The following is a 24,511-nucleotide window of genomic DNA, read 5'->3' as shown; positions in this document are numbered from 1 at the left end:
CAGATTCTTGCTGAAATACAGGCAGTCAGCTTGAGAGTCAGACTGACAGGGGTTCAAGCCCAACTTCAGAGACCTTAGCACATAACGTAGACAGCATTCAGTACAACACTGAAGGGCTGCTTCAACATCAGGAGTGCTGTCTTTCTGAAGGGATGTTATATCAGGGCCCTATCATCTCAGGTGAGCATAAAAGCTCCTGTGGTACTCTGAACAGTAGGGGAGTTCCTGCCAGTACCTGGTCAACATTTTAAGCCCAAAAGCAGGTCAAGTGATAATTTGTCTCTCAGCTGTTTGCAACACCTTGCTATGTACAAATAGGCTGCTGTATTTCCCTAGAATAGTGAATACACTTAATTAAGCTTCCTCAGTTGGAGAACTGGGGAGGTGATGTTTATAAAGCTTGTATTCCAGAGAAGTGTTTTTGTTTTGGAAGTTAGAGCTTAATTAGTTTAAGAGCATTCAGGTATCCTGTAAGGTTATAAAACACATTTACTTCATCAGATCAAAAAAGCAATTGTAAATGAGGGACATTTAACTTGGAGAGTTCAGTTTGAGGATAGCCCAGAGCAGGCTACATAGCCATGGAGATGGATGGATTTTAGGAAGGCTCTCTGGTTTCAATTTATCTGAGTGTTTGCTGGAAGAGGATTTTTTGCTGCAGTTCGGACCTTGAGTAGTTTGCAACTCACTAAGAGAAAGTCAAAATAACTGATAGTTCGTCAGGCCTGCACTGCAAGCAGAGTAAAAAACTAACTTCATCATTCGCTATGTGGAATGTAGGTGAGGCGTAATCTCAGTTTGAATTTTGGGAGGGAACAGAAGCTGGAAGATTCCCTAGTTTGAAACTAGTGGAATTAACTACCGTTGTCCTCCAGAGAAGTTTGTGGCAAAGAAAGCAACAATTAGATTAGCTTGTAAGTATTGAAAGGTAACCAGAAAGGGGGACTGAGACATCCACAGTCAAGAGACTGCAAATGTAGTTTTACCTCTGCAAATAGCTGAAGCTGAAGAGAATTCTCCAAGGGACTGTAGAATTCTTATGGCTGATCCCTACAGAAGTCAATAACTTTAAGATTGATGTGTCTTATAAGAGAATTCTTAGGGAAGCAAAAAGTAAACCTATGTGCATAATAGTGTGGTTTATAACTATATATGTTAACAGTGATTGTTTTGTTTAGTTCTCCTGTATACAATAAAGTTTGTTTCATTTAAGTGAAATCTTCTGGTGTAATTCTATTGGCTAAAACAAGGTGTTCGGATTTTCTTTAAATGTTAATGGTCCTTAACTAGGTTGTGACACCACAAAATAACGGATACATCCACAAGGTACTGTAGCGTCTCCAATTTGTGGAACCATATTCTAGGCAAGATATTATTAAGTTTGGTTCAGAAGTTAGATGCACAAATCTTTATAAAAAAAAGGATTTAGCTAGCCAAATCTTTAAAAGCTGGAGGGCATGCTAATAAAGCTACAAAAATGAAAACAGGATCTTAGTTTTAATAAATATGGGAAGAGAGTACAGAAGCAAAAAGGTTACAATGGCTTAGTGTCCAGTTTTTACCACTCTACTTCAAAAAGGCTGCCAGGTCGATGAGGTGGTGCAGAAGGAGGTTAATAAGATGATACCAACATTAATGAGCATTAACCATGAAGACAAGCTAGAGAAAGTGGGCTTTATTTTGAATCAGACAGAGAAGGTTAGGAAGAGATCAGAGAGATGTTCAAAATTTAGAGCAGCTTAGATGGGGAAAAACTGTTGTCCCTGGTACATGAGGCAGTACCTAAAGGCCATTAATTTAAGTTCAACAACAAAACAAATGAAAAGAGAATTTAAGAATTTATTTTTAAAGTAGAGCAATGTTAAAACATGGGATATCCTAGCAAAAATTATGGAAGCAAAATCAATAACAGCTTTTAAAAGGAAATGCATAAATAATTGAAAACAAAAAAATAAATGGCTTCATGAAAGAACAGGGAAATGAGGCTAAGTGGATTATTCAGAGCAATCAGATGGGCATAATGGCCTCATTCTGTGTTATAATATTCTATTATTGAATAAACCATTGAAAGGAAAGAATGTTGTTGAGAGGAAAGTAGACAGCCCAAGACTTTTTCATTCTTTCCTTCTTCAAAGTTTGTTCCTGTGGCCTTAATTCAAACACTGCAACATGCACAATGCCATCCACAGGTTAGAAATTAGTAAAGCCAAAATTACAGTATCACCTGATGACCAGAGTCGAGTCCTACAACATCAATAGTAAAACTTCCCATTGAGCTATAACAATGTGAATTTTAATGTTTGAATATAGAGAGCAAAAGGAGCAGAGAGGACTGGCTGGAGATAAAACAATAACCAAGTACGGGCCCGAGCGAAAAAGAGAGGAGCAGCTGGAGATAAACCAAGGTCAGAGTGGAGCTGCTGCTGAGCAAGAGAGCAGCAGGTGGAGATAAAGCAAGCCCCTGGAGCAGAGTCGATGCCAAAGCTCTAATTCTGAAGAAAAAAATCAGAATTGCACCACAGGACAGCGGATAGGTAATTGGCTGGTGAGTATTCGTTTTATTTTTGCTCTTTAAGCTAGGGACATGTCAACCACAGAGCTAAGAACCTGTAACTCACTATTACATTAAATTAATAAAACAAACTAATTAATCTATAGAATTAAAATAATCAATAGAACAATCATTTTAATAAATTAAATAAGTCATCAATTTAATTGACATGGCAAGACAGATGGTGTGTTGTAGCTACAGCTTGTGGGAATTTCTGGACAGACTAGTGTGGGGATCCAGAAGGTAGCAATGAAGGAACCTTGGTCTCATCTTTGTCCAACTTGTACGAGGTACTTGTTGCCTACATGGAGGAGAACAAAGACTGCAGGGTGATTGGGCAAACTATTCATAGTACCATGGTTCAGGAGCTCATTCAAGTAGGGGGAGTGAACAGGAATGCTGTAGTGATAAGGAACAGAATGGTCAGGGAAACAATACTATTCTCTGGAGTTCTGCTATTGTGCTGTCTGCCTAGTGACAGGGGAAGATTGGAGGGGGGGTGGAATTCTACTGACACGGTCCATTTAAGAACCAAAGACATAGGTAGAACTAAGAATGAGGTTCTGTGGAAAGAGTTTGGGGAGCTGGATTCTAAAAAAGCAGGATCCCAAGGTAATAATCTTGAGCCAATTATGACACGGTCAAGCAGATAAGAGAATTAAATGAGTGGCTTGAAGACTGATTTGGGAAGAAAAGGTTTCTGCTCATGGGACGCTGGGACCAGAACTGGCGAAAGATGGAGCTTTTCCATTTGCATAGACTTCACCTAAATCAGCCTATATAACCAGGACAGTGGATCGGGCTTAAAGTTATTAGCAGGAGGGGAGAGTGGTGAAGGAAAATGTAGAAATCTAATCATAAAACTCAAGGCAACAGAGCAGTCCAGCAATTTGGGTAAAGACAAGCAGAATGAACAAGTAGGGACAGAGAGTTTAATGATAACAGCCATCAGCAAATAAGGTCAATGCAAAAAATAGTGGTAAAAAATGTGATAAGCTCTTAATCTGAATGCACAAAGCACTTGTGATAAGATCGATGAACTGGTGGCACAAATAGAGATAAATGGTTTTTAGATCTAATCGCTATTACAGAGGCATGGTCACAACATTGAAAAGACAGACAGAATGGAAAAGGGGAGCCATGATAGTTAAGGACATTGGTAAGAAATGATCACACATCAGAAGATCAGGAAGTAGAATCAGTTTGGGTGGAAATTAGAAACAACAAAGGTCGAAAAATGCTGGTGAGAGTAGCTTATGGGCCACAAAAAGTAGTTATACAGTTAGACAAAAATAATTGGAGCTTGTGACAAAGGCAATGTGATAATCATGGGGGACTGCACTCTTCATAAAGATTAGACAACAAACTGACGAAGATAGTCTGGAAGCTGAATTTGGTGAATACTTTTGTGATACATTCTTGGAATAATATATTGTGGAATCAAGTAGAAATAATACTACTTCAGAATTAGTATTGTGTAATGAGGCAGGGCTAATTAATAATCTCACATTTGAAGATCCTCTGGGAAAAAATGATTATACAATATCAAGTTTCAGAGCAACATTCTGAAGTCCAAAACAAGAATCTTAAACAAAACCAAATGCTTAGGTATGAGGGGAGAGCTGGCTACGGCTGAGTATGTAAATACACTAAAAGGTATGCCAACAAATAAACAATGGGAAACATTTAAACAAATAAACCAAAATGCTCAACAAAAATAAGTTTAATTAAAAAACAAAAACTCAGTGAGAAAGATCCATCCATAGCTCACTTGGGTTGGACCAGTGGGGCCTGGTCTCCGGTTATCTCGGACCCCCTTGCCACTGGACCAAGGCTTTGTTCCGTGAAGCCTGTGTGGTAGCTGGTGTGCAACGGGCACCCCATGTTAAAAGAACTCACGCCCAGGTATCTTCCACCCCCTTAAAATGAAGTTCGGGACCTGGAACATAAGGACCCTCATGGACAACACGAACAGCGACAGACCAGAACGGAGTACTGCTGTCGTTGCTCGGGAGCTCAGACATTTGACAATTGGCATCCCGCCCTAAGTGAGACCCGGCAGGCAGGGGGAGGACAGCTCAAGGAACAAGGTGGCGGTTACACCTTCTTCTGGAAAGGTAAACCAGTAGAAGATCGCCACTTCCACGGGGATGGCTTTGCCATTAAAAATGAACTAGTTGGCCATCTTAAGGACACCCCTTGCGGGATAAGTGAGTGCCTCAAGACCCTTCGGCTCACCCTCGCCCAGAACTAATACGCTACAGTCCTCAGCGTGTAGGTCCCAATAATGGATGCTGCAGAGGAGTCCAAGGAGGAATTTTAATCCAGCCTCAGACAATTCCTGGCCTGAGTCCGAGTGGGCAATAAGCTGAACCTCCTTGGCGAATTCAAAGCCAGAGTTGGGAAGGGCACAGGCCTCTGGGGAGATGTAATTGGCAGAAAGGGGGTAGGAAAATCCAACACCAATGGTACCCTGCTCCTGACAAAATGCCTAAATCACGACTTTGTCATAACCAACACCTTGTTCTGTCAGAAACAAGTACAAGACCTCATGGCAACACCCTCGCTCCAAGCACTGGCACCTGCTTGACTACGTCACGGTCCAAGCGAGGGGCCACAAGGACATGTGTGTCACCCGCGCCATGACGGGAGTCAGCGACTGCTGGATGGACCACTGCCTAATCCCTCCTTAATCAATATCAATGTAGCCCCAAAGCAGCGACGACAACAGAAACAATGTTGCAGGAAAATCAACAGTGATGATCCTGATATGAGAGCCCTATTCAGCCAGCACCTGCAAACCTAGTGACTCCCAGTGATGTAGAGACAGAGAGTCCCCACAGCCAGGTCTGCCCTCAAGGCCTTCGTAATCAGCATAGAGACGCTTGGTCACTCAACCAGGAAACATCAAGATTGGTTCGACGGGAATGACCAGAAGATCCAGGAGCTGATAAGCTGCAAGCGCAAGGCATTTCTGAACCTGAAACAGCAACCCAACTCGAGAGCAAGAAAGCAGCTCTACAGGAGGCTGAAGGCTGAGGTCCAGCAAAAAACCCACAACATAAAGGACAGATGGTGGGTGGAGAAAGCTGAGATCCAACAGTTAGCCAACAACCTTGACATGTGAGGTTTCTTTAGCACAATCAAGGCCACCAAGAACCCAAGCACCCAAGGCTCACTCCACTGTTGGCCAGGAACAGGCAGGTGCTCATCAAGGACAGGGAGGTGGTCAGCACTTGCTGCAAGGAGCACTTCACAGATCTTCTTAACAGGGACACAGTCTTCAACGCAAGTGTCTTCAACTCAATCCCGCAGCATGCTACCTGCCACCATCTCAGTACAAGCCCAAACCAGCATGAGGTAGAAAAGGCCATTTGACAGGTAAAAAACAACAAGGCATCAGGAGTAGATGGAACCCCTGCCAAAGCACTAAAGCATGGAGAAGCACTATTGGTGCAAACACACGGCCTCAACTCCCCTATCTGGAAGGAAGCGGGCATGCCAGGAGATCTCAGAGATGGCATAATCGTGACCAACTTCAAGAAAGTTAATGAGTCCGGCTGCGGTAACTCTGTCGGCCACAGAAAAGCTGGCCAAATCAAGAATCCTCCTCAATTGCCTTCTCCCAGTGGCTGAAGAGCTCCTCCCAGAGTCACAGTGCGGATTCTGCCCACTAAGGGGCACAACAGACATGATCTTCACCACACGGCAACTGCAAGAGAAATACAGGGAACAGCACCAAGCCTTGTACATGACCTTCTTTAACCTCACAAACATCTGCGACACTGTCAACTGTGAAGGATTATGGAGCATCCTCCTCCATTTCAGCTGCCCCCAGAAGTTTGTCACCAATGTCCACCTATGCCACGATGGCATGCATGCAGTGATCCTAACCAGCAGATCCACCACAGACCCAACTCACTTTCAGACCAGGGTCAAGCAAGGCTGTGTCATCACACTGAAGCTCTTCTCGATCTTCCTTGCTGCAATGCTCCATCTCACCGCTATATATAAACTATAGAACAAACGGGAACCTGTTCAACCTCTGCCACCTGCAAGCCACATCCAAGGATGTCCCATCCTTTGTCACTGCATTACAATATGCTGACGTCGAGCTCCAAGCCATCGTCAACACCTACATGAGCATGGGCCTTACACTAAACATTCGTACCACAAAGAGATGGGGAGGGAGCCTGGACAACATGGACCACTTTCCATACCTTGGAAGCCAACTGTCAACAACGGCAGACATCGACGACAAGGTTCAACACTGCCTTCAGTGTGCCAGCACAGCCTTCAGCTGCCTGAGGAAGAGTGTGTTTGAAGGCCAGGATCTCAAATCCGGCACCAAGCTCTTGGTCTACAGAGATGTAGTGATACACGTCCTCCTATATGGCTCAGAGATGTGGACCATGTACAGCAGGCACCTCAAAATCTGGAGAAGTACCACCAGTGCTGCCTCCATAAGATCCTGCAAATCCATTGGCAGGACAGGCACACCAAAGTCAGTGTTTGCACTCAGGCCATCAACTCCAGCATCGAAGCATTGACCATGTTCTATCAGCTCCGCTGGATGGGCCACATTGCCCCACAAGCCTGACAAGAGACTCCCAAAACAAGCTCTCTACTCGAAACTTCAACACGGCAAGTGAGCCCCAAGAGCGCAGAGGAAACACATCAAGGACACCCTCTAATGCCCTTCATAGAAGGAAATCTGTCATCCTTACCTGGTCTGGCCTATACGTGGCTCCAGACCCACAACAATATGGTTGACACTTAACTGCTCTTTGAAATGGCTGAGCAAGCCACTCAGTTGTAACAAACCGCTACAAAGTCACAAAAAAGGAATGAAACTGGACGGACCACCCATCATCGACCTAGGCACTGGAAACAACAACAGCAGTCGTTGCCCTGTCGAACGTGCAAAGCTCTCCATACTAACATCTGGGGGCTAGTGCCAAAATTGGGAGAGCTGTCTCACAGACTAGTCAAGCAAAAGCCTGACAGTCATCCTCACGGAATCATACCTTAGATAATATCCCAGACACCACCATCACCATCCCTGGATGTGTCCTGTCCCACCGGCAGGTCAGACCCAGCCCAGCAGAGGTGGAAAAGTGGCATACAGTTGGGAGAGAGTTGCCCTGGGAGTCCTCAACATCAACTCTGGACCCCATGAAGTCTCATGTCATCAGGTCAAACATGGACAAGGAAACCTCCTACTGATTACCACATACCACCCTCCCTCAGCTGATGAATCAGTGCTCCTCCATGTTGAACACCACTTGGGGGAAGCATTGAAGGTGGCAATGTCCATCACCAAAAGTGGCTCGGTAGCACCACCACTGACTGAGCTGGCCGAGTCCTAAATGACATAGCTCCTAGACAGAGTCTGCGACAGGTGGTAAGGGAACCAACAAGAGGGGAAAAAACACACTTGAGCCCGTCCTCATTAACCTGCCTGCCACAGATGCATCTGTCCATGACAATATTGGTTGGAATGACCAATGCACAGTCATTGTGGAGACGAAGTCCCACCTTCACATTGAGGATACCCTTCATCGTGTTATGTGGCATTAGCGCCGTGCTAAATGTGATAGATTTCGAACAGATCTAGCAACTCAAGACCAAGCATCCATGAGGAGCTGAGGGCCATCAGCAGCAACATCTCCACTGACACCTGGGAATCCCTGGCCTAAGATGCCCGAAGTGGAGGGAAAGCATCCGGGAAGGTGCTGAGCTCCTCCAGTCTCATCGCCAAGGTCTAGCTGAAGTCAAGCGGTGGTAACGAAAGGAGTGCGTGGCAACCCAGGCACCCCATTCACTCGATCGCTCTACTACCGTCTTCCCCACCTGTAAGAGACATTGTAGGTCACACATTGGACTCTTCAGTCACCTGAGAATTCACTTGTAGTGTGTTAGCAAGTCATCCTCGGCCCCAAGGGATTGCCCAAGAGAAAGAGAGACTAGGGAAGTTACGAATAGTATTAGATTAAAAGAGGCTTATAGTATTGCAAACAATATTAGTAAACCTGACGATTGGGAGAATTTTAAAACCAGCAGAGCATCACCAAAAAAAAAATGATAAAAAGGGAAAAAGTAGAATGAGAGCAAGCTAGTTATATAAAAACAGATTGTTACAGCTTTTATAAGCTGTATAAGAAAAATAAGAGTGGCTAAAGTAAACCTTAGTCCCTTAGAGGCAAGAGACAGTGTAAATTATCATGAGAAATGAGGAAATGACAGACACTGAACAAATATTTTGTGTCTGTCTTCACAGTAGAACGCACAAATTACGTACCTGAACTAGAGGATAACCAAGGGGCTAATAAGAGTGAGGGACTTAAAATAATTAATATCAGCAAAGAGAAAGTCTTAAAAGTAAACTTAAGCACTAAAAGTCATTAACCCCAGAACCTGATGGGCTACATCCTAGGATTCTAAGAAGTAGGTACAGCAACAGAGGGAATACTGGTTATGATTTTTTAAAATCTACCCTAGATTCTAGAGCAGGCCCAGCAGATTGGAATTTAGCAAATGTAAAATCACTTTTCAAGAAAGGAGGAAGACAGATAATAGGGAACTGCAAGCCAGTCAGCCTGACATCAGTCATTGGGAAAATGCTAGAATCTATTAGTAAGAAAGTCTTAACAATGCACTTAGAAAATTATAGTATGATCAGACAAAGTCAATGTGGTTTTACAAAAGGGAAATCTTGTTTGACAAATTTGAGTTTTTTGAGGACACAGCTAGGGGAATAGATAAAGGGGAGCTAGTATATGAAAAACAAGGGCTTATGGAGTAGGGATTGGAGGTAACACATCAGCGATGGACAGAGTAGGGATACATGGGACATTTTCATGTAGGCAGGTTGTAATTAGTGGGAGTGAAGTGTCACAAGAATCTGTGCTGCAGCCTCAACTATTTACTATCTATATTGATGAATTGGATGAAGAGACTAAAGAGTGTATCCAAGTTTCCTGACAATACAAAGCTAGGTGGAAATGTAAGCTTGTGAGGAGTACACAAAGATTCAATGAGTGGGCAACAAGGTGGCAGATGAAGTATAATGTGGGGAAGTGTGAAGTTATTCAGTTTGTAATTTAGAAGGATGAGAGCAGTAGGCCATCAGTCCCTCAAGCCTGCTCCACCATTTAATAAGATCATGGCTGATCTGATAGTAACCCGAAATCTGTATCCCACCTACCCCCCGATAATTTAGCACCCCCGTGCTTATCAAGAATTATCCACCTCTTCCTTAAAAGTATTCAAAGGCTCTGCTTCCACCACCTTTTCAGGAAGAGTGCTCCAAAAACTCAGGACCCTCCAAGTGAAAACATTTTGCCTAATCTCTATTTTAAATGAGCAACCCCTTATTTTTAAACAGTGACTCTTAGGTTCTAGATTCTCCCACAAGAGGAAACATCCTCTCCACATCCACCCTGTCAAGACCCCTCAGGATCTTATATGTTTCAATCAAGTTGCCTCTTACTCTTCTAAACTCCAGCAGATATAAGCCTAGCCCACCCAACCTTTCCTCATAAGTCAACCCACCCATTCCAGGTATTAGTCTGGCAAGCCTTTTCTGAACTACTTCTAATGCATTTACATCCTTCCTAAAAAAGGTGAGCAATACTAGACACAGTACTCCAAATATGGTCTTACTAGTGCCCTGTGCAACTGTAGCATAACCTCCCTATTTTTATATTCAATTCCCCTCGCAATAAATGATAACATTCTATTAGCTTTCCTAATTACTTGCTGTGCTTGCATACTAGCCTTTTGTGATTCATTTACTAAGGCACCCAGATCTCTCCGCGCCTCAGAGCTCTGCAATTTCTCATCATTTAGATAACATACTTCTCTTTTATTCTTCCTGCCAAAATGAACAATTTCACATTTTCCCTACAATGATCTGAAGGGACTTGACAGAGCAGACACAGCCTGTTTCCCTTGGTTGGGAACCTAGAATGTTTTGATAGAGACTCATAGGAAAAAAGAGAAGACCATTCAGCCCCTTGAGTCTGCTGTATCATTCAACTAAATCATGGCTGATCTACCTCAATGCCATTTTCCCACACTATCCCCATATCCCTTGCTGTCTTTAATATTTAGAAATCTATCTCAGAATCAGGGATGAGAGTGGCCCAAGACAAAAAGACCTAAAAGTTAGTGGTTGCAGACATAGCAGCCTGAAAGATTGTTGTGACAAGGAATCTTGTAATTATAGCATTTTTTATGATCTGCAGCGAAATGCAAATGCTTCCAGCCCATTTCAAATGGGTGCAATTATTAGACTTCAAGTGATTGGAAACATTAGTTTTCCCTTTGTTTACCTTTTATTACCATCAAGGATATGGACCAATGTATTTGTATCAAATCACCGAAGTTACCTCCTCAGCATTTCAGCATTCAATTCTGTTAGCGCATGCAATACAGGATGAAGTCCATACAAACAACAGAATATGAACTTGCTGAGTTAAGCGCATGGAAAGCGAAGCAAAGGGCTATGGCAGTGCTTTGCTAACTATTTTCCAATGTGACCCCCACTTTAACTCAACACCACCTTCTCAAGGGTGGTTAATGCTGGCCTTGACTGCAACGCTCACATTCCATGAATGAATATACAAAAACAACTCTGGAATTTGTGATCCCAGCAAAAACAAAACAGCATAGTAACATTCAGTACATAAGTCCTGAATGTTCACCGAAATAGTTCATGTATTATAAATCAACATTTAATATCAAATAAAAATGAAAATCTGTGTTTTTAAGCACTTTGTAAAAAATATTTTATATATTCATGCAGGTTTGAACCATGTGGGGTAGACAATAGCAAAGACTTGCAATCTTCAAAATGAAGACATTTCTCCTCAATTCAGTCTTAAATGACTGGCCCCTTATCCTGCAGAAATGAGAAATTTCTGCCATTTGGCAGAATTCTGACTTTTGGATAATGGAATGCGTCTTAATTTTTTTCCCTACCTCCACTAGTAAAAAGGCCGGAAGCAGGCCTCGGGTGAAGCTACCACTCAGCCTTATGCCAGTCCCAACCAGGCTGCAGCCACTCATCCCACTGGGAGGACATGTTCTGCAACTGGCTGAGGGTTTTGGTAGGCTGGGGGAGGGGGGCGGGGAGGGAGGAGTGGAACCCGAGTGTCCATGGAGTTTGGCAGGCAGGGGATACTTTTCACATATCCCTTCACAGTCCTCTGCTTAATTTTTCATCTGCCATGTGTCTGCCTATTTCACCAGTATATGTCCTCTTGCAATCTATTACTATTTGCCTCATTGGTTACTATATATATCATTGGCAAACATTGAAAGTATGCATTGTATATACAAAGGAAAACTGGTGGATATAGTGTATTTGGGTTTTCAAACAGCATTTGATAGGTGCCGCACAGAGTATTACACAAAATTAGGACCTATGGGATAGGGGTAATATATTAGCAAAGATTGAGGATTGCTAATGGACTGAAAACAGTAGGAATAAACAGAATATTTTTGGGTTGGCAAACTGTAATTAGCTGGGCAATGCAAAGATCAGTACTTGGGTATCAGCTATTTACAATCTATACTAATGACTTAGACGACTTATATGTCAACCATGGCTAAGTTGGTGGTACTCTTGCCTCTGAAACAGAAGTTTCTGGGCTCAAATCCCACTTCAAGTCTTCATCACAAAAATTAAGCCAGATCCTCCAGTGCAGTACTGAGGAAGTATTGCACTGTCAAAGATGCTGTCTTTTAGATCAGTGTTAAACTGAGGCCTGGTCTACACTCTCAAGTGGATGTAAAAGATACCAAGGTTCTATTGCGAAGGAGAGCATGGGAGTTATTCCTGGTGTCCTGGCCAATAATTACCCCTTAAATCAATATTGCAAAAACAGGTTATCTGGTCATTTCACATTACAGTTTATGGGAGCTTGCTATATGCAAGTTGGCATCCGTATTTCAGACAATTTGTGACTATCTTTCAAAAGCACTTCATTGACGTAAAGTGCTTCGAAATGCCTGGTGGTCTAGAAGGGCACTTTATAAATGAAGTTTTCTTCTTTTAGCTAAGTGTAACATACCTAAGTATGCTGACAATATAAAGTTAGGTGAGAAAGTAAGCAGTGAGGAAGACACAAAGAGGCTGCAGAAAAAGTTAGTTTGGGCATATGGGCAAGAACATCTACCATGTAGTGAAGTGTGAAATCATCCACTTTGATAGGAAAAATGAAAACACAATTTTTTTTGAATATTGAGAAACTGAGAAATGTTTGTATCCAGAGAAACCTGGGTGCTCCTGTACACAAATCACAGAAAGTTAACATTCAGATCCAGCGAGCAATTAGAAAGCAATTAGAAAATGGTTCGCAAGCTTTTGTTTGGAGTACAGAGTAAAGAAGTTTCACCAAAATTTTACGGCAATTGGTGAGGCCACTTCTGGATTAGCACGTGTAGTTTTGGTCTCCTTACATAAGGAAGGACTTGCCTTGGAGGGAGTGCAACAGACATTTGCTAGACTTGTTCCTAAAATAAGGGAATTGTTCCATTAAGAGAGATTGAGTAGACTATGTTTATATTCCCTGGAGTTAAGAATGAAAGGTGATCTAAGCGAAAAGTAGAATTCTTAAGGAGCTGGATAGCGTAGCTAATAAGAAAATGTTTCCTCGGGCAGAGGAATCTAGAAAATGGGGTCACAGTCTCAGAACAAGGACTGGCCATTTAGGATTGGGACGAAGAAAATTTTTAATTCAAGGTTGAGATGCTCTCTGAAATTCCGTACCTCAGAACTAAATATACTCAGTGATTGAGTATATTCAAGACGGAGGTTGACAATTCCCTTAGTACCCAAAAATCTAAAGGATTATGGGGGTTTGGGAAGGTGGAGTTCAGGTAGAAGATCAGCCATGATCAAATGGCCAAATGGACTACTCCAGCTCTTTCACTCCCATGTTCTTTTACTATGTGTATATTTATAAAAGACTTTTGGGTTCCCTTTTATGTTAAGTTGTCATGAAGCTTTTAACGTATATATTTTAGAAAATATTTTTCTTTTAAAATAGAGATTTAGTCTGTGGGTGTGTCTTAATTGGTTTCAAGCCAGCAACTCTGGGTGCTTTGATGTGTACTAGTTTTGATATGTAAGAGAGATAGCGTGCATTTGCATTTTTGAATAGAGCATTCACAAAGTGGGGTGAAAACTTGCTGCCTACCTAGCAGATACCAAACCATATATTTATATGGTTAATAAAATTGGTACTATGAAAGGGGTTTCATTGTTAAAAGGTGAAGTTCAAAGAGGTTGGTGAGACAATGAGAATTTGAATTTAATTAATGGTGGTAGGTATAACTTCAGCAGTTTTCGGGTATGCAGAGCAGAGGCAATGAGAGATCAAAAGGTAGCTGCAAGCCTCCAATTAGCTCCACAGATTTTGAATTCATAAGGTGAAAATGCTTTGTCTGGCACCTGGTTAAGTCTATGGGTTGCTGTTGCCTTAATGGAGATTAGTGTGGGAATTTGTTAAAAGCTATGATAGTAATTTGTAGCCATGTGCATATATTTTAACCTGCGTAAATCAATAAAATGTTTCACTTAGTTTAATGTGAAACCTCAAGAACTGGTGGTCTGATTCCTGAATTTAGAGTCGCATCTTAAACATAACACTTAAAATTATAGATTATGACAGTTGTTTAAAGTTTCTCTCTGGGATTTTTAAATAACTCCGCTTTACCAACTGCTTGGTCATAACAAAGGCACCAATCTATTCTCATGCTCTTTTTAAAGATCTCCTCTACACTTGCTATATTGAGTTTGGTTTTCTATACAATTGCCACCTGCCCTCCTCCTGTCTCAATTTAGCCCTTACATCTTTAGTCGTGCAGGGATCTTTGGATGCCAAACCACCACCTGCTTTCCCACTCACCATCAACCCCCAACCCACCCCTCTCCCCAAACCTGTAGGAACATGTCCACTCTATCCAAATCATCTCCCCTTCAAAGGCTGCCCATTGTTCAATTATTGTTCAGTTCACCAACTTTTGATTCAAATCCAGCTGGGCCAGATCCCTTTTCAACTCCACCGGTTGAGTATTTTTATTATTGATTGTATCTTGTCCTTTTCCATAACTATTCTAAACCAGATGATATGGCCAGTGTCCCCAAAATCCTCTCCCACTGAAACGTGCTCCATTTCAATAAAAAAATCCAACAGCTTCATTGTCACTTTATTGACACCAGCTTTTTTAAATGTTCATATTTTCTCTTTTAAACAGAATGAAAATAGTTAACTGTCATGGTGAGATTTGAACTCTCATTCTCTGGATTATTACTCCAGGCCTCTGGGTTACTACTCCAGTAACATAGGCATCACATTGCCATTCCCAATGGAACTTTTTGTGTCAACCTTTATCATTATAAATTCTTAACTACATATTTACTATGGGAAAAAAACAATAGAAGCTTGGTGCTGATTGCACAATCATCTGGCCACTGAATTCCCACATACAACTTTCTTTTTGTCTGCTATTTTGTCCTCAGTAAGAGTTTGCAATGTCTAGAATGAGCATAATCTTGCAACTTCCTACCTAACAGCACTGAGGGGCGCCACCATCACAATGATCATGGCAATTTTAGGAGGAGGTGCACAATCAACTTCATAGTCGAAGACACGAAAAAACACGAGAAATAGTAGGGGAAGGGAGGCTGAGAGTGAGGAAATTAAAGTAATTAACACAGGTAATTACAAAATATTGGAACAATTAATGGGGCAAACAGCAGACAAATTTCCTTTTTTTAAAAATTCATTCATGGGATGTGGGCTTTGCTGGCTGGGCCAGCATTTAATGCCCATCCCTAGTTGCCCTTGAGAAGGTGGTGGTGGTGAGCTGCCTTCTTGAACAGCTGCAGTCCATGTGATGCAGATACACTCACAGTGCTGTTAGGAAGGGAGTTCTAGGATTTTGATCCAGTGACAGTGGCGATTTATTTCCAAGTCAAGATGGTGAGGGATTTGGAGGGCAACTTCCAGGTGGTGGTGTTCCCACCCATCTGCTGCCTTGTCCTTCTAGATGGTGGTGGTCGTGGGTTTAGAAGGTGGTGTCTAAGGAGCCTTGGTGAACTCCTGCAGTGCATATTGTAGATGGCACACACTGCTGCTATGTGCGTCGGTGGTGGAGGGAGTCAATGTTTGTGGAAGGAGTGCCAATCAAATGGGCAGCTTTGTCCTGGACAGTGTCAAGCTTCTTGAGTGTTGTGGGAGCTGCACTCATCCAAGCAAGTGGGGAGTATTCCATCATATTCCAGTCCACCATCTACAACAAATATGACAGGCTTTGGGGAGTCAGGAGTTAAGTTACTCGTCACAGGATTCCTAGCCTCTGACCTGCTCTTGTAACCACAGTATTTATATGGCTAGTCCAGTTCAGTTTCTGGTCAATGGATGTTGATAGTGGGGGATTCAGTGATGGTAATGCCATTGAACATCATGGGGCCATGGTTAGATTCTCTTCTCGGAGATGGTTATTGCCTGGCACTTGTGTGGCATGAATGTTACTTGCCACTTACCAGCCCAAGTCTAGATATTGTGCAGGTCTTGCTGCATTTGGACATGGACTGCTTCAGTGTCTGAGGAGTCATGAATATTGTGCAATCATCAGTGAACATCCCCACTTCTGACCTCATGATGGAAGGAAGGTCAGTGAAGAAGCACTGAAGATGGTTGGTCCGAGGACACCACCCTGAGGGACTCCTGCAGTGATGTCCTGGATCTGAGAAGATTGATGTCCGACAACTACAACCCTCTTCCAAAATGGGCTTCAGTGAGCAAGTTATTGCTAAGCAAGTGGTGCTTGATAGCATTGTTGATGACCCCTTCCGTTACTTTACTGATGATGGACAGTAGACTGATGGGGCAGTAAGTGGCTGGGTTGGATTTGTCCTGCTTTTTGTGTACAGGGCATACCTGGGCAATTTTCCACGTTTTGGTTGTAGATGCCAGAATATTGTCAGGGCCTTTGCATTATCCAGTGCTTTCAGCCGTTTCTTGATTTTTTTTTTTATTCGTTCTTGGGATGTGGGCATCACTGGCTAGGCTAGCATTTAATGTTAATTTATTAAATCCCTAATTGCCCTTATTTAGGGGGCATGTAAGAGTCAACCACGTTGTTGTGGGTCTGGATGTGAGTCACCTGTAGGCCAGGCCAGGTAAGGGCGGCAGATAACCTTCCCTAAAGGACATTAGTGAACCAGGTGGGTTTTTACGACAATGGTTTCATGGTCATCATTAGACTTTTAGTTCCAGACTTGTCTGTATTGAATTCAAACTCGTGGTGGGATTCAAACTCAGGTCCCCAGAGCATTACCCTGGATCTCTGGATTACCAATCCAGTGACAATACCACTATGCTACCGCCTCCCCTATCATGTGGAGTGAATCAAATTGGCCGAAGACTGGCATCTGTGATGGTGGGGACCTCCGGAGGAAGCTGCGATGGATCGTCCAGTCGGCACTTGTGGCTGAAGATTGGAACAAATGCTTCAGCCTTATCTTTAGCAATGATGTGCTGGTCTCCTTCATCACAGAGGATTTCTTTTTTTTAAAATTCATTCACTGCATGTGGGCTTCGCTGGCTGGGCCAGCATTTATTGCCCATCCCTAATTACCCATGAGAAGGTGGTGGCGGGCTGCCTTCTTGAACTGCTGCAGTCCATGTGGTGTAGCTACATCCACAGTGCTGTTAGGAAGGGAGTTCTAGGATTTTGACCCAGCGACAGTGAAGGAATGGCAATATAGTTCCAAGTCAGGATGGTGAGTGACTTGGAGGAGAACTTCCAGGTGGTGGTGTTCCCATTTATCTGCTGTCCTTGTCCTTCTAGGTGGTAGTGATCGTGGATTTGGAAGGTGCTTTTGAAGGAACCTTATTGATGGGGATATTTGTGGAGCCTCCTCCTCCAGTGAGCTGGTTAACTGCCTACCACCATTCACGACTGGATATGGCAGGACTACAGAACTTAGATCTGATCTGTTGGTTGAGGGGTCACTTAGCTCTATCACTTGCAGCTTATGCTGTTTGCTATACAAGTAGTCCTGTGTTATAGCTTCACCAGGTTGACACCTCATTTTTAGGTATACCTGGTGCTGCTCCTGCCATGCTTTCCTGCAATTTTCATTGAACCAGGGTTGATCCCCTGGCTTGATGGTAATGGTAAAGTGGATATTTGTATGGCCATGAGGTTGCAAATTGTGTTCGAGTACAATTCTGCTGCTGCTGACTGCCCACAGCACCTCATGGATGCCCAGTCTTGAGCTACTAGGTCTGTTTGAAATCTTTCCCATTTAGTATGGTTGTAGTGCCACACAACATGTGGCATGGACTGAGGGCTAGCTGAAAGGGCAGAAAACAAAATAGGAACAAACAAACAAACAGTCATGTTTAGGTTGGCAGGCAGTTAGTAGGGAGATGCCACCAGGATCTGTGCTGGGCCTCAGCCATTTACAATTTTACACGAGGTGAGAAAAAACAAGTAGGCTGTTTGGCCCATCAGCCTATTCTGCCATTCAAAATGATCATGGTTGATCTGATTGTGGCCTTAGCTCCACTTTCCTGCCTGTCGCCAAGAACCCCTAACTTCCTTGTCAATCAAAAATCTGTCCAACTCAACCTTGAATATATTAAATGACCTAGCTTCCACCGCTTTTGGTGGAGGAGAATACCAAAGACTACTGAACCTCAGAAGAAATTCCTCTTCATCTCAGTCTTAAATGGGGGACTCATTTTTAAGCTGTGCTCTAGTTCTAGCTTCCCCCACAAAAGGAAGGTCCTCTGAGCAACTACCATCAAGCCCCCTCAGAATCTTATGTTTCAATAAGATCACTTCTCATTCTTCTAAACTATAATGGGTAAACAATGAAGCTGTTCAACCTTTCCTCATTAGAATTACAACCATAGAATGTTATGACACAGATGGAGGCCATTTGGCACATCGTGTCTCCAACGGCTCTCCAAATGAGCATTATAACTTAGTGCCACTTTCCTGCCTTTTCCCTGTACCCTTGTAAATTATTTCTATTCAAATAATCATCTAATGCCCTCATAAATGCCTTGACTGAACCTGCCTCCACCACAATTCCAGGCAGTGCTTTCCAGATTTGAACCACTTGCTGTGTGAAAAAGTTTCTTCTTACATCACATTTGTTTCTTTTGCAAATCATTTAAAATCTGTGTCCTCTCATTCTCGATCTTTTTACGAAAGGGAACAGTTTCTCCCTACCTACTTTATCCAGCCCCCTCGTGGTTTTAAACACCTTCATGAAATCACCTCTTAGCTTTCTGCTCTACAAGATAGCCCTGTCATCCCTGGACAAGCCTAGTGAACCTACTCTGAACTGTTTCCTACATGCGAACATACAAATTAGGAGGAGTAGGCCACTCGGTCCCTTGAGCCTACTCCACCGTTCAATAAGATCAGGGCCAATCTGATTGTAAACTCAGCCCCACATTCCTGCCTACCCCCAATAACCTTTCACACCTTTATCAAGAATCTATCAAACTCTGCCTTAAAAATGTTCAAAGACTCTGCTTCCACTGCTTTTTGAGGAAGAGAGTTCCAAAGACTCACTACCTTCAGAGAAAAAATTTCTCCTCATGTCTAACATGTGCGACCTCTTATTTTTAAACAGTGACCCCTAGTTCTAGATTCTCCACCAAGAGGAAGCATCCTCCCTGTCAAGACCCCTCAGGATCTTAAGGTTTCAATCAAGTTGCCTCTTACTCTTCTAAATTCCAGTGGATACAAGCCGAACCTATCCAACCTTTACCTATAAGGCAACTCATCCATTCCTGGTATAAGTCTAGTAAGCCTTCTCTGAACTACTTCTAACGCATTTACATCTTTCTTTAAATAAGGAGACCAGTTCTGTGTACACTGCTACAGATGTGATCCATCAGTGCCCTGTACAACTGAAGCATAACCTCCCTCCTTTTGTAATCAATTCCCCTCACAATAAATGCTAACACTATTAGCTTTCGTAATTACTTGCTTTACCTGCATAATAGCTTTTTATGATTAAAGCACTAAGGACACTATCTAATCTACCTAACCTAATGGAACCTTCCCCAAATCTAGGAAATTTTAGAAAATTAAAACCAATGCATCAACTATCTCATTAGCCACTTCTCTCAAGATCTTAGGGTGAAGTCCTTGCGGGCCTCGGGATCTAACAGCCCGCAGCCCCAACAATTTGCTCAATACCACTTCCCTGGTGAGTGTAATTTTTCCGAGTTCCTCCCTCCCTTCCATTCCCTGATTTACAGCTATTTCCAGGATGTTACGTGCATCCTCTATAGTGAAGACCGAAGCAAAATACCTGCTTAATTCATTTGCCATCTCCCTACATTCCATGGTCAATTCCCCAGACGCGCTTTCTATAGGGCCTCTTCTCCGCCGATGCTGCCAGACCTGAGTTTTTCCAGGTAATTCTGTTTTTGTTTTTTCACAGTATTTTGCTTTTATATAAGGCAGCATGCTGTTATTCAATATCTTCCTAAGCTTGCTTGATTCTAAATATTTAACTTTGCTTAAGGCATATATTTTGAATAATTTTGTTTAAAATGTTATACTTTGAATTAATGAACTTTACTCAGAAGCATATTGTCTTACCACAATTGACTGGTCTCTCTAAGTGGAATAGTTAAGAAACGAAAGGCCAACAAGTAGGTAGATGACGACATTCAAAACCAGTGCGTGAATTACCCCCTTACAAAACTGTCCGGCCGCCATGCATTGCCTCCTCCAAAAGCATGGTTGAAATGAAAAGCTTTGGACAAATGGGCTACAGTTCTCAATCACAGTTCTCTGCTGCACAAGCATACCACTAATAATGCGAAAATTATCTAATCGAAAAATGCAACAAATATTTTATTTGACACAAGCTAATACAACTGGCTGTCTGAAAAGCTTATCAGAGTCAGAGTCAGTCAAGAGCAGGGAGACCATCTTCAAAATCACATTTCAAAAATAACAACTTTTAATCTGCAGTACATTGTAAGATAGTAACACTGATAGCTCCATGAACCACAATAATGAGTGTCATCTTAACCCCAGAGAGTTTTACTGCCCTGATTAAATTTTCTTTGCAATACAACCTTTCTTTTCTTTTGGGAGGGCATTTATATCAGGCAGTTCCTGCAAACAACTAAGGTGACAAACAGGAAACAGCACAGAAGCACGCAACGTAAACATCAATGATTATTGCACAGTACACAAATAACATCACATATTATAATCACTACGGTATTGTTTATTTTACTGATCATTAACCCAGTTTCCTTAGGAAACAATTTTTGGGATTTTATGTGGAGGCTGTGGCCCCACCCATCGGTCAGAAAGTCAGAAGCTAACTCATCTCTGCCAGCCATGGCACAAACGGAGTTTATGGTTTTTAGGCAATTAATTGTCTGCTGTCACAGCTTCTGTACTTCTAGGAGAGGGTGTTCCGCCAAGAGCTGCTGGTCAATGAGGAATGGCAGCTCTCCAGCCCAACAACACTACGGACAGCACTGGTCATTACTGGGCCTGCAGCAGGCCCTTGAACAGCCAAATGGAGTGCAGGTGTGGGGTTGGGGTTCACTGGGCCAACCAGGCAAGGCCCAGCTTTTGGGGCAGGAGGTGGAGGCACAATTATGATGGCGGGGAGGACCCTCCATGGGTCACTGAGTGCCTAATTAGAAGGAACCCCCCCCGCCCTGCAGGGAAGCTACCAGGTTCTACTTTTTGGCCTCCCTAGGTGGCAAAGTGACCATCTGCCATGGTAAAATTGGGGAGGGGGGGAATGTAAAATTCCAGTTAATATTTTCTAAACTTGCTCTAATCTGATGCCATTAGCAGCACATGATCATACCCGAATTGCATTGTCTTCACCAGTGGTAATAAGAAGTGGTTCTCCATGAACAAATGTTAGTCCTGAAACCGCCGTTGTATGAATTTCCCTCATTTGGCCAACCAGCTTCTTCTCCTCCAAATCCCACAGTCCAACATGACCCACAGGACTCCCAGCAGCCATCACTGGATAACCATCTTAGAAAGTAAAATGTCAAACAATGCTTTATTTGTATAAAGATTGCTCTAATAACCATGTGCAAAGTAAGTTAAAAGGAGTGCAGTTTGACATATGTCTGATAAATAAGTCATTATAATAGATAGATGAGTTTTCCAAAACTACTGCTTTGCAATGCCTCAACAATTGAAAGATGAACTTATTTTTAATGAACAGGCTGTATAATAATCAAAGTTTTATTTCATACAAAGCCTTGAGTTTAAACAATTATATTATAGCTGCATTTCAAAGAATTTAAAGATTACCAAATCTTAATACACAATATAGCTAAAGCTTTCATTCTCATCTTAAACTCTGAAATATAATCTGATTACCTGTGCGAAATGATATTGCTGTGATTGGTCCCCAGTCTTGTTGAAATTTCATCAACATCTCATCATATTTGAGATTATGAATTATTATCTGACCAGATGTGAGGCCTACAGCAATCACATCCACAGCTGGGGCCTAAACAATTGAATAAAACAAAATGAAATAGGGCATTCAGAACCTTTGTGTAACAATCATTTAACTTAACCACTTTAAAAAATGAAATGTTTAAAAGGATTATACACATGACTACTGATTTACAGCAATTGAGTAAATCAAATTCATTTATTACACAAAATGTTTAATTTGTATTTTGAGGATCATACTCCATTTCCCTTGAAATCCACAAATAAGTGGCCTAGATTTTAGAATTCCTTTCCCCCAAGTGCTAACATAGTTACAGATGAAATGCCAGTATTTTAGGAGGAAGTACCTTTCTTTTAAGCTCACTTACCCAAATTAATGCCATTGTTTAAATTATACATTAAATAAAGGAACCATTAATATTACTATAAAATGCAAATTTAAAAAAAATCACTGATTAATGTGTATATGGCTACTCAGCACTGGGGGTGTACATACACCACACGGACTGCAGCGGATCAAGAATCTCAAGGGCAATTAGGCTTGGGCAATAAATGCTGGCTTAGCCAGTGACGTCCACATCCCATAAATGAATAAATGAAAAAAAATTAATTTGGACTCAATGTACCCAACAACTTTGTTGAATGTGTAAGAAGTTTACCATGAGAAATGTGGGGAAAAGGAATGGGGAAATTTCCTGATTTTCTATTTGTATGAGCAGCATTTATCATGACACGTAGCATTTTTTAAAAAGTGTAACGTATCTTTACTAATGTAAACTGAAAGCATTGTGAAACTGGGTCAGCTTCTTTCCATTTAATTAAATATAAAATAGCTACATCCTCATGTCATTGTGCAATTATCTCCAACATACAACACTATATTTGCTTTGCATTCACATTAAGGGTTTTTGTGATATTAACACCATTTGATTTTTTGTCAAGCAAGCAGCAGGAATTTAGTGCTCCATAAATGAAATAGACAGGTGTGCGTGGTAGATGTAGAAATCATGATAGGGCAATCATACACTGACTCTACTTCTATCCCAACATTAAAAATGTAAATGATATTTTGACAGAAGTGAGTGAAGCTCTGACAAATCTGGGGTCTGTCAGCTCTGCATTACTTTAAACAGTTTCAGTCTGGGATGGGCAGATATTGGAATATTAATAACACCCTAAAGATGGTTTAGATTATTAATCTAGTAGCGTTGTATAGTATGATCTCTCCCATAAAAGGTTAAATATTTCAAAAGCTGTGGTCAAACATTTATATAATAAAGAACCATTGGAGGGGGTGGTAAAAGAGAGAGAAAGAGAGAGATTGATGTAATGTTGGAAGGAAGTAGTAAAAGTGGCAATAAAAAGTAAATGGCTATTTGTCATGATGATGTGACATGTGCACATGGAACATTAATCTTTAATTTCATCAGCTGGACTTTTTAAGCAAGCAAAGACAACTTAAGACGGTTGCCACAGGTCACTTGACATCTCGTATTACAAACTGAAGTTTCCAATGTGGATTACCAATTAGCACATGCTAAGGCAAACCTCCTATGGAATTTCACACCTGCTGATGTCAAGCATTACTTCAAAGATGAACTGAAACTTGTAACTGACTCTCACCATTTGCATTTCTATACAGCAACCTTTCAGAGACACAGAATCTATCAGGCCAGTGGCCATATAGGTGGTGTTGATATTATCTTCCTAACTCATCACAGGGAAGAATAGTCTATTTCAGTACTGATGGCTGAAGAAATTAATCACCTAGGCTACAACACAATAACTGGCGACTATCCAGACATGAGCTAATCAAATCACCTTCTGTGGAATACCCGACTCCTTATGGGGAGAGAGTCATGTAACCAGAATAATGATTTTGAAATGTCTTTTATTACAACACCCTAGCTGCTTTTAGGCAGTATGAAACAGTCTGCAAATGGAGCAGTAACACCACTCTCTCAAGTTCAGAGCCCTATCTCTGTTACAGTTTAGAATGCATAGAGATAGAGAATTTCAATCAAAAGGAACTCTGTCTCTTTATATCATTCCAGGGTCAACAGACCAAGAAATTTGAAGGACGCTTTAAAATTCCTAAGCAGCGTTTCCAGGGGAAGAAAAACAGGACCATCATTAAAAAGAAACTGCCCTAGTTGCAAACAATAATGAAGAAATCATAAACAGTGAGCTCTATTTTTTCCCTTTTATCATTGAATCTTAATTTGGCCAAAAGTTAAACCTCCTCTACTGCATAACTTGTAATTTTGCATATTTGTGCATGTGTATGTTGCGAAGCTCAGGACATGGGTTTACCTTTTTAACTATCTTTACATCGTTACACAGGTGGTTTTTAGCACAATAAAGATGAACTCCTCTGTGTTTAAACTTAGTAAAGTCTGTCAGGCTGAGTTCTTTGTAATTAGCATTTAAGTGGTTAAGTACAGACGTTGAATACCT

The 24,511-nt window shown here is 41.8% G+C and overlaps 1 protein-coding gene across 2 annotated transcripts in view; it reads right to left on the bottom strand.

Annotated features, from left to right (window-relative positions):
* Positions 1-24,511, bottom strand: part of wdr36 (WD repeat domain 36) — a 124,803-nt gene that overhangs the window by 75,995 nt on the left and 24,297 nt on the right. For both annotated transcript variants that reach the window (XM_041186807.1, XM_041186806.1), the window contains exons 7-8: positions 21,974-22,106; positions 21,444-21,619 (exon numbers count right to left, since the gene is read on the bottom strand). In XM_041186807.1, the coding sequence (XP_041042741.1) occupies positions 21,444-21,619; positions 21,974-22,106 (309 nt within the window). The remainder of the gene's footprint in view (positions 1-21,443; positions 21,620-21,973; positions 22,107-24,511) is intronic.

The sequence above is a fragment of the Carcharodon carcharias genome, chromosome 4 (genome assembly GCF_017639515.1).
Source record: "Carcharodon carcharias isolate sCarCar2 chromosome 4, sCarCar2.pri, whole genome shotgun sequence".
Taxonomy (NCBI): domain Eukaryota; kingdom Metazoa; phylum Chordata; class Chondrichthyes; order Lamniformes; family Lamnidae; genus Carcharodon; species Carcharodon carcharias.
Note: the sequence above shows the minus strand (reverse complement) of the source record. Positions and strands in the feature narration are given on the sequence as shown.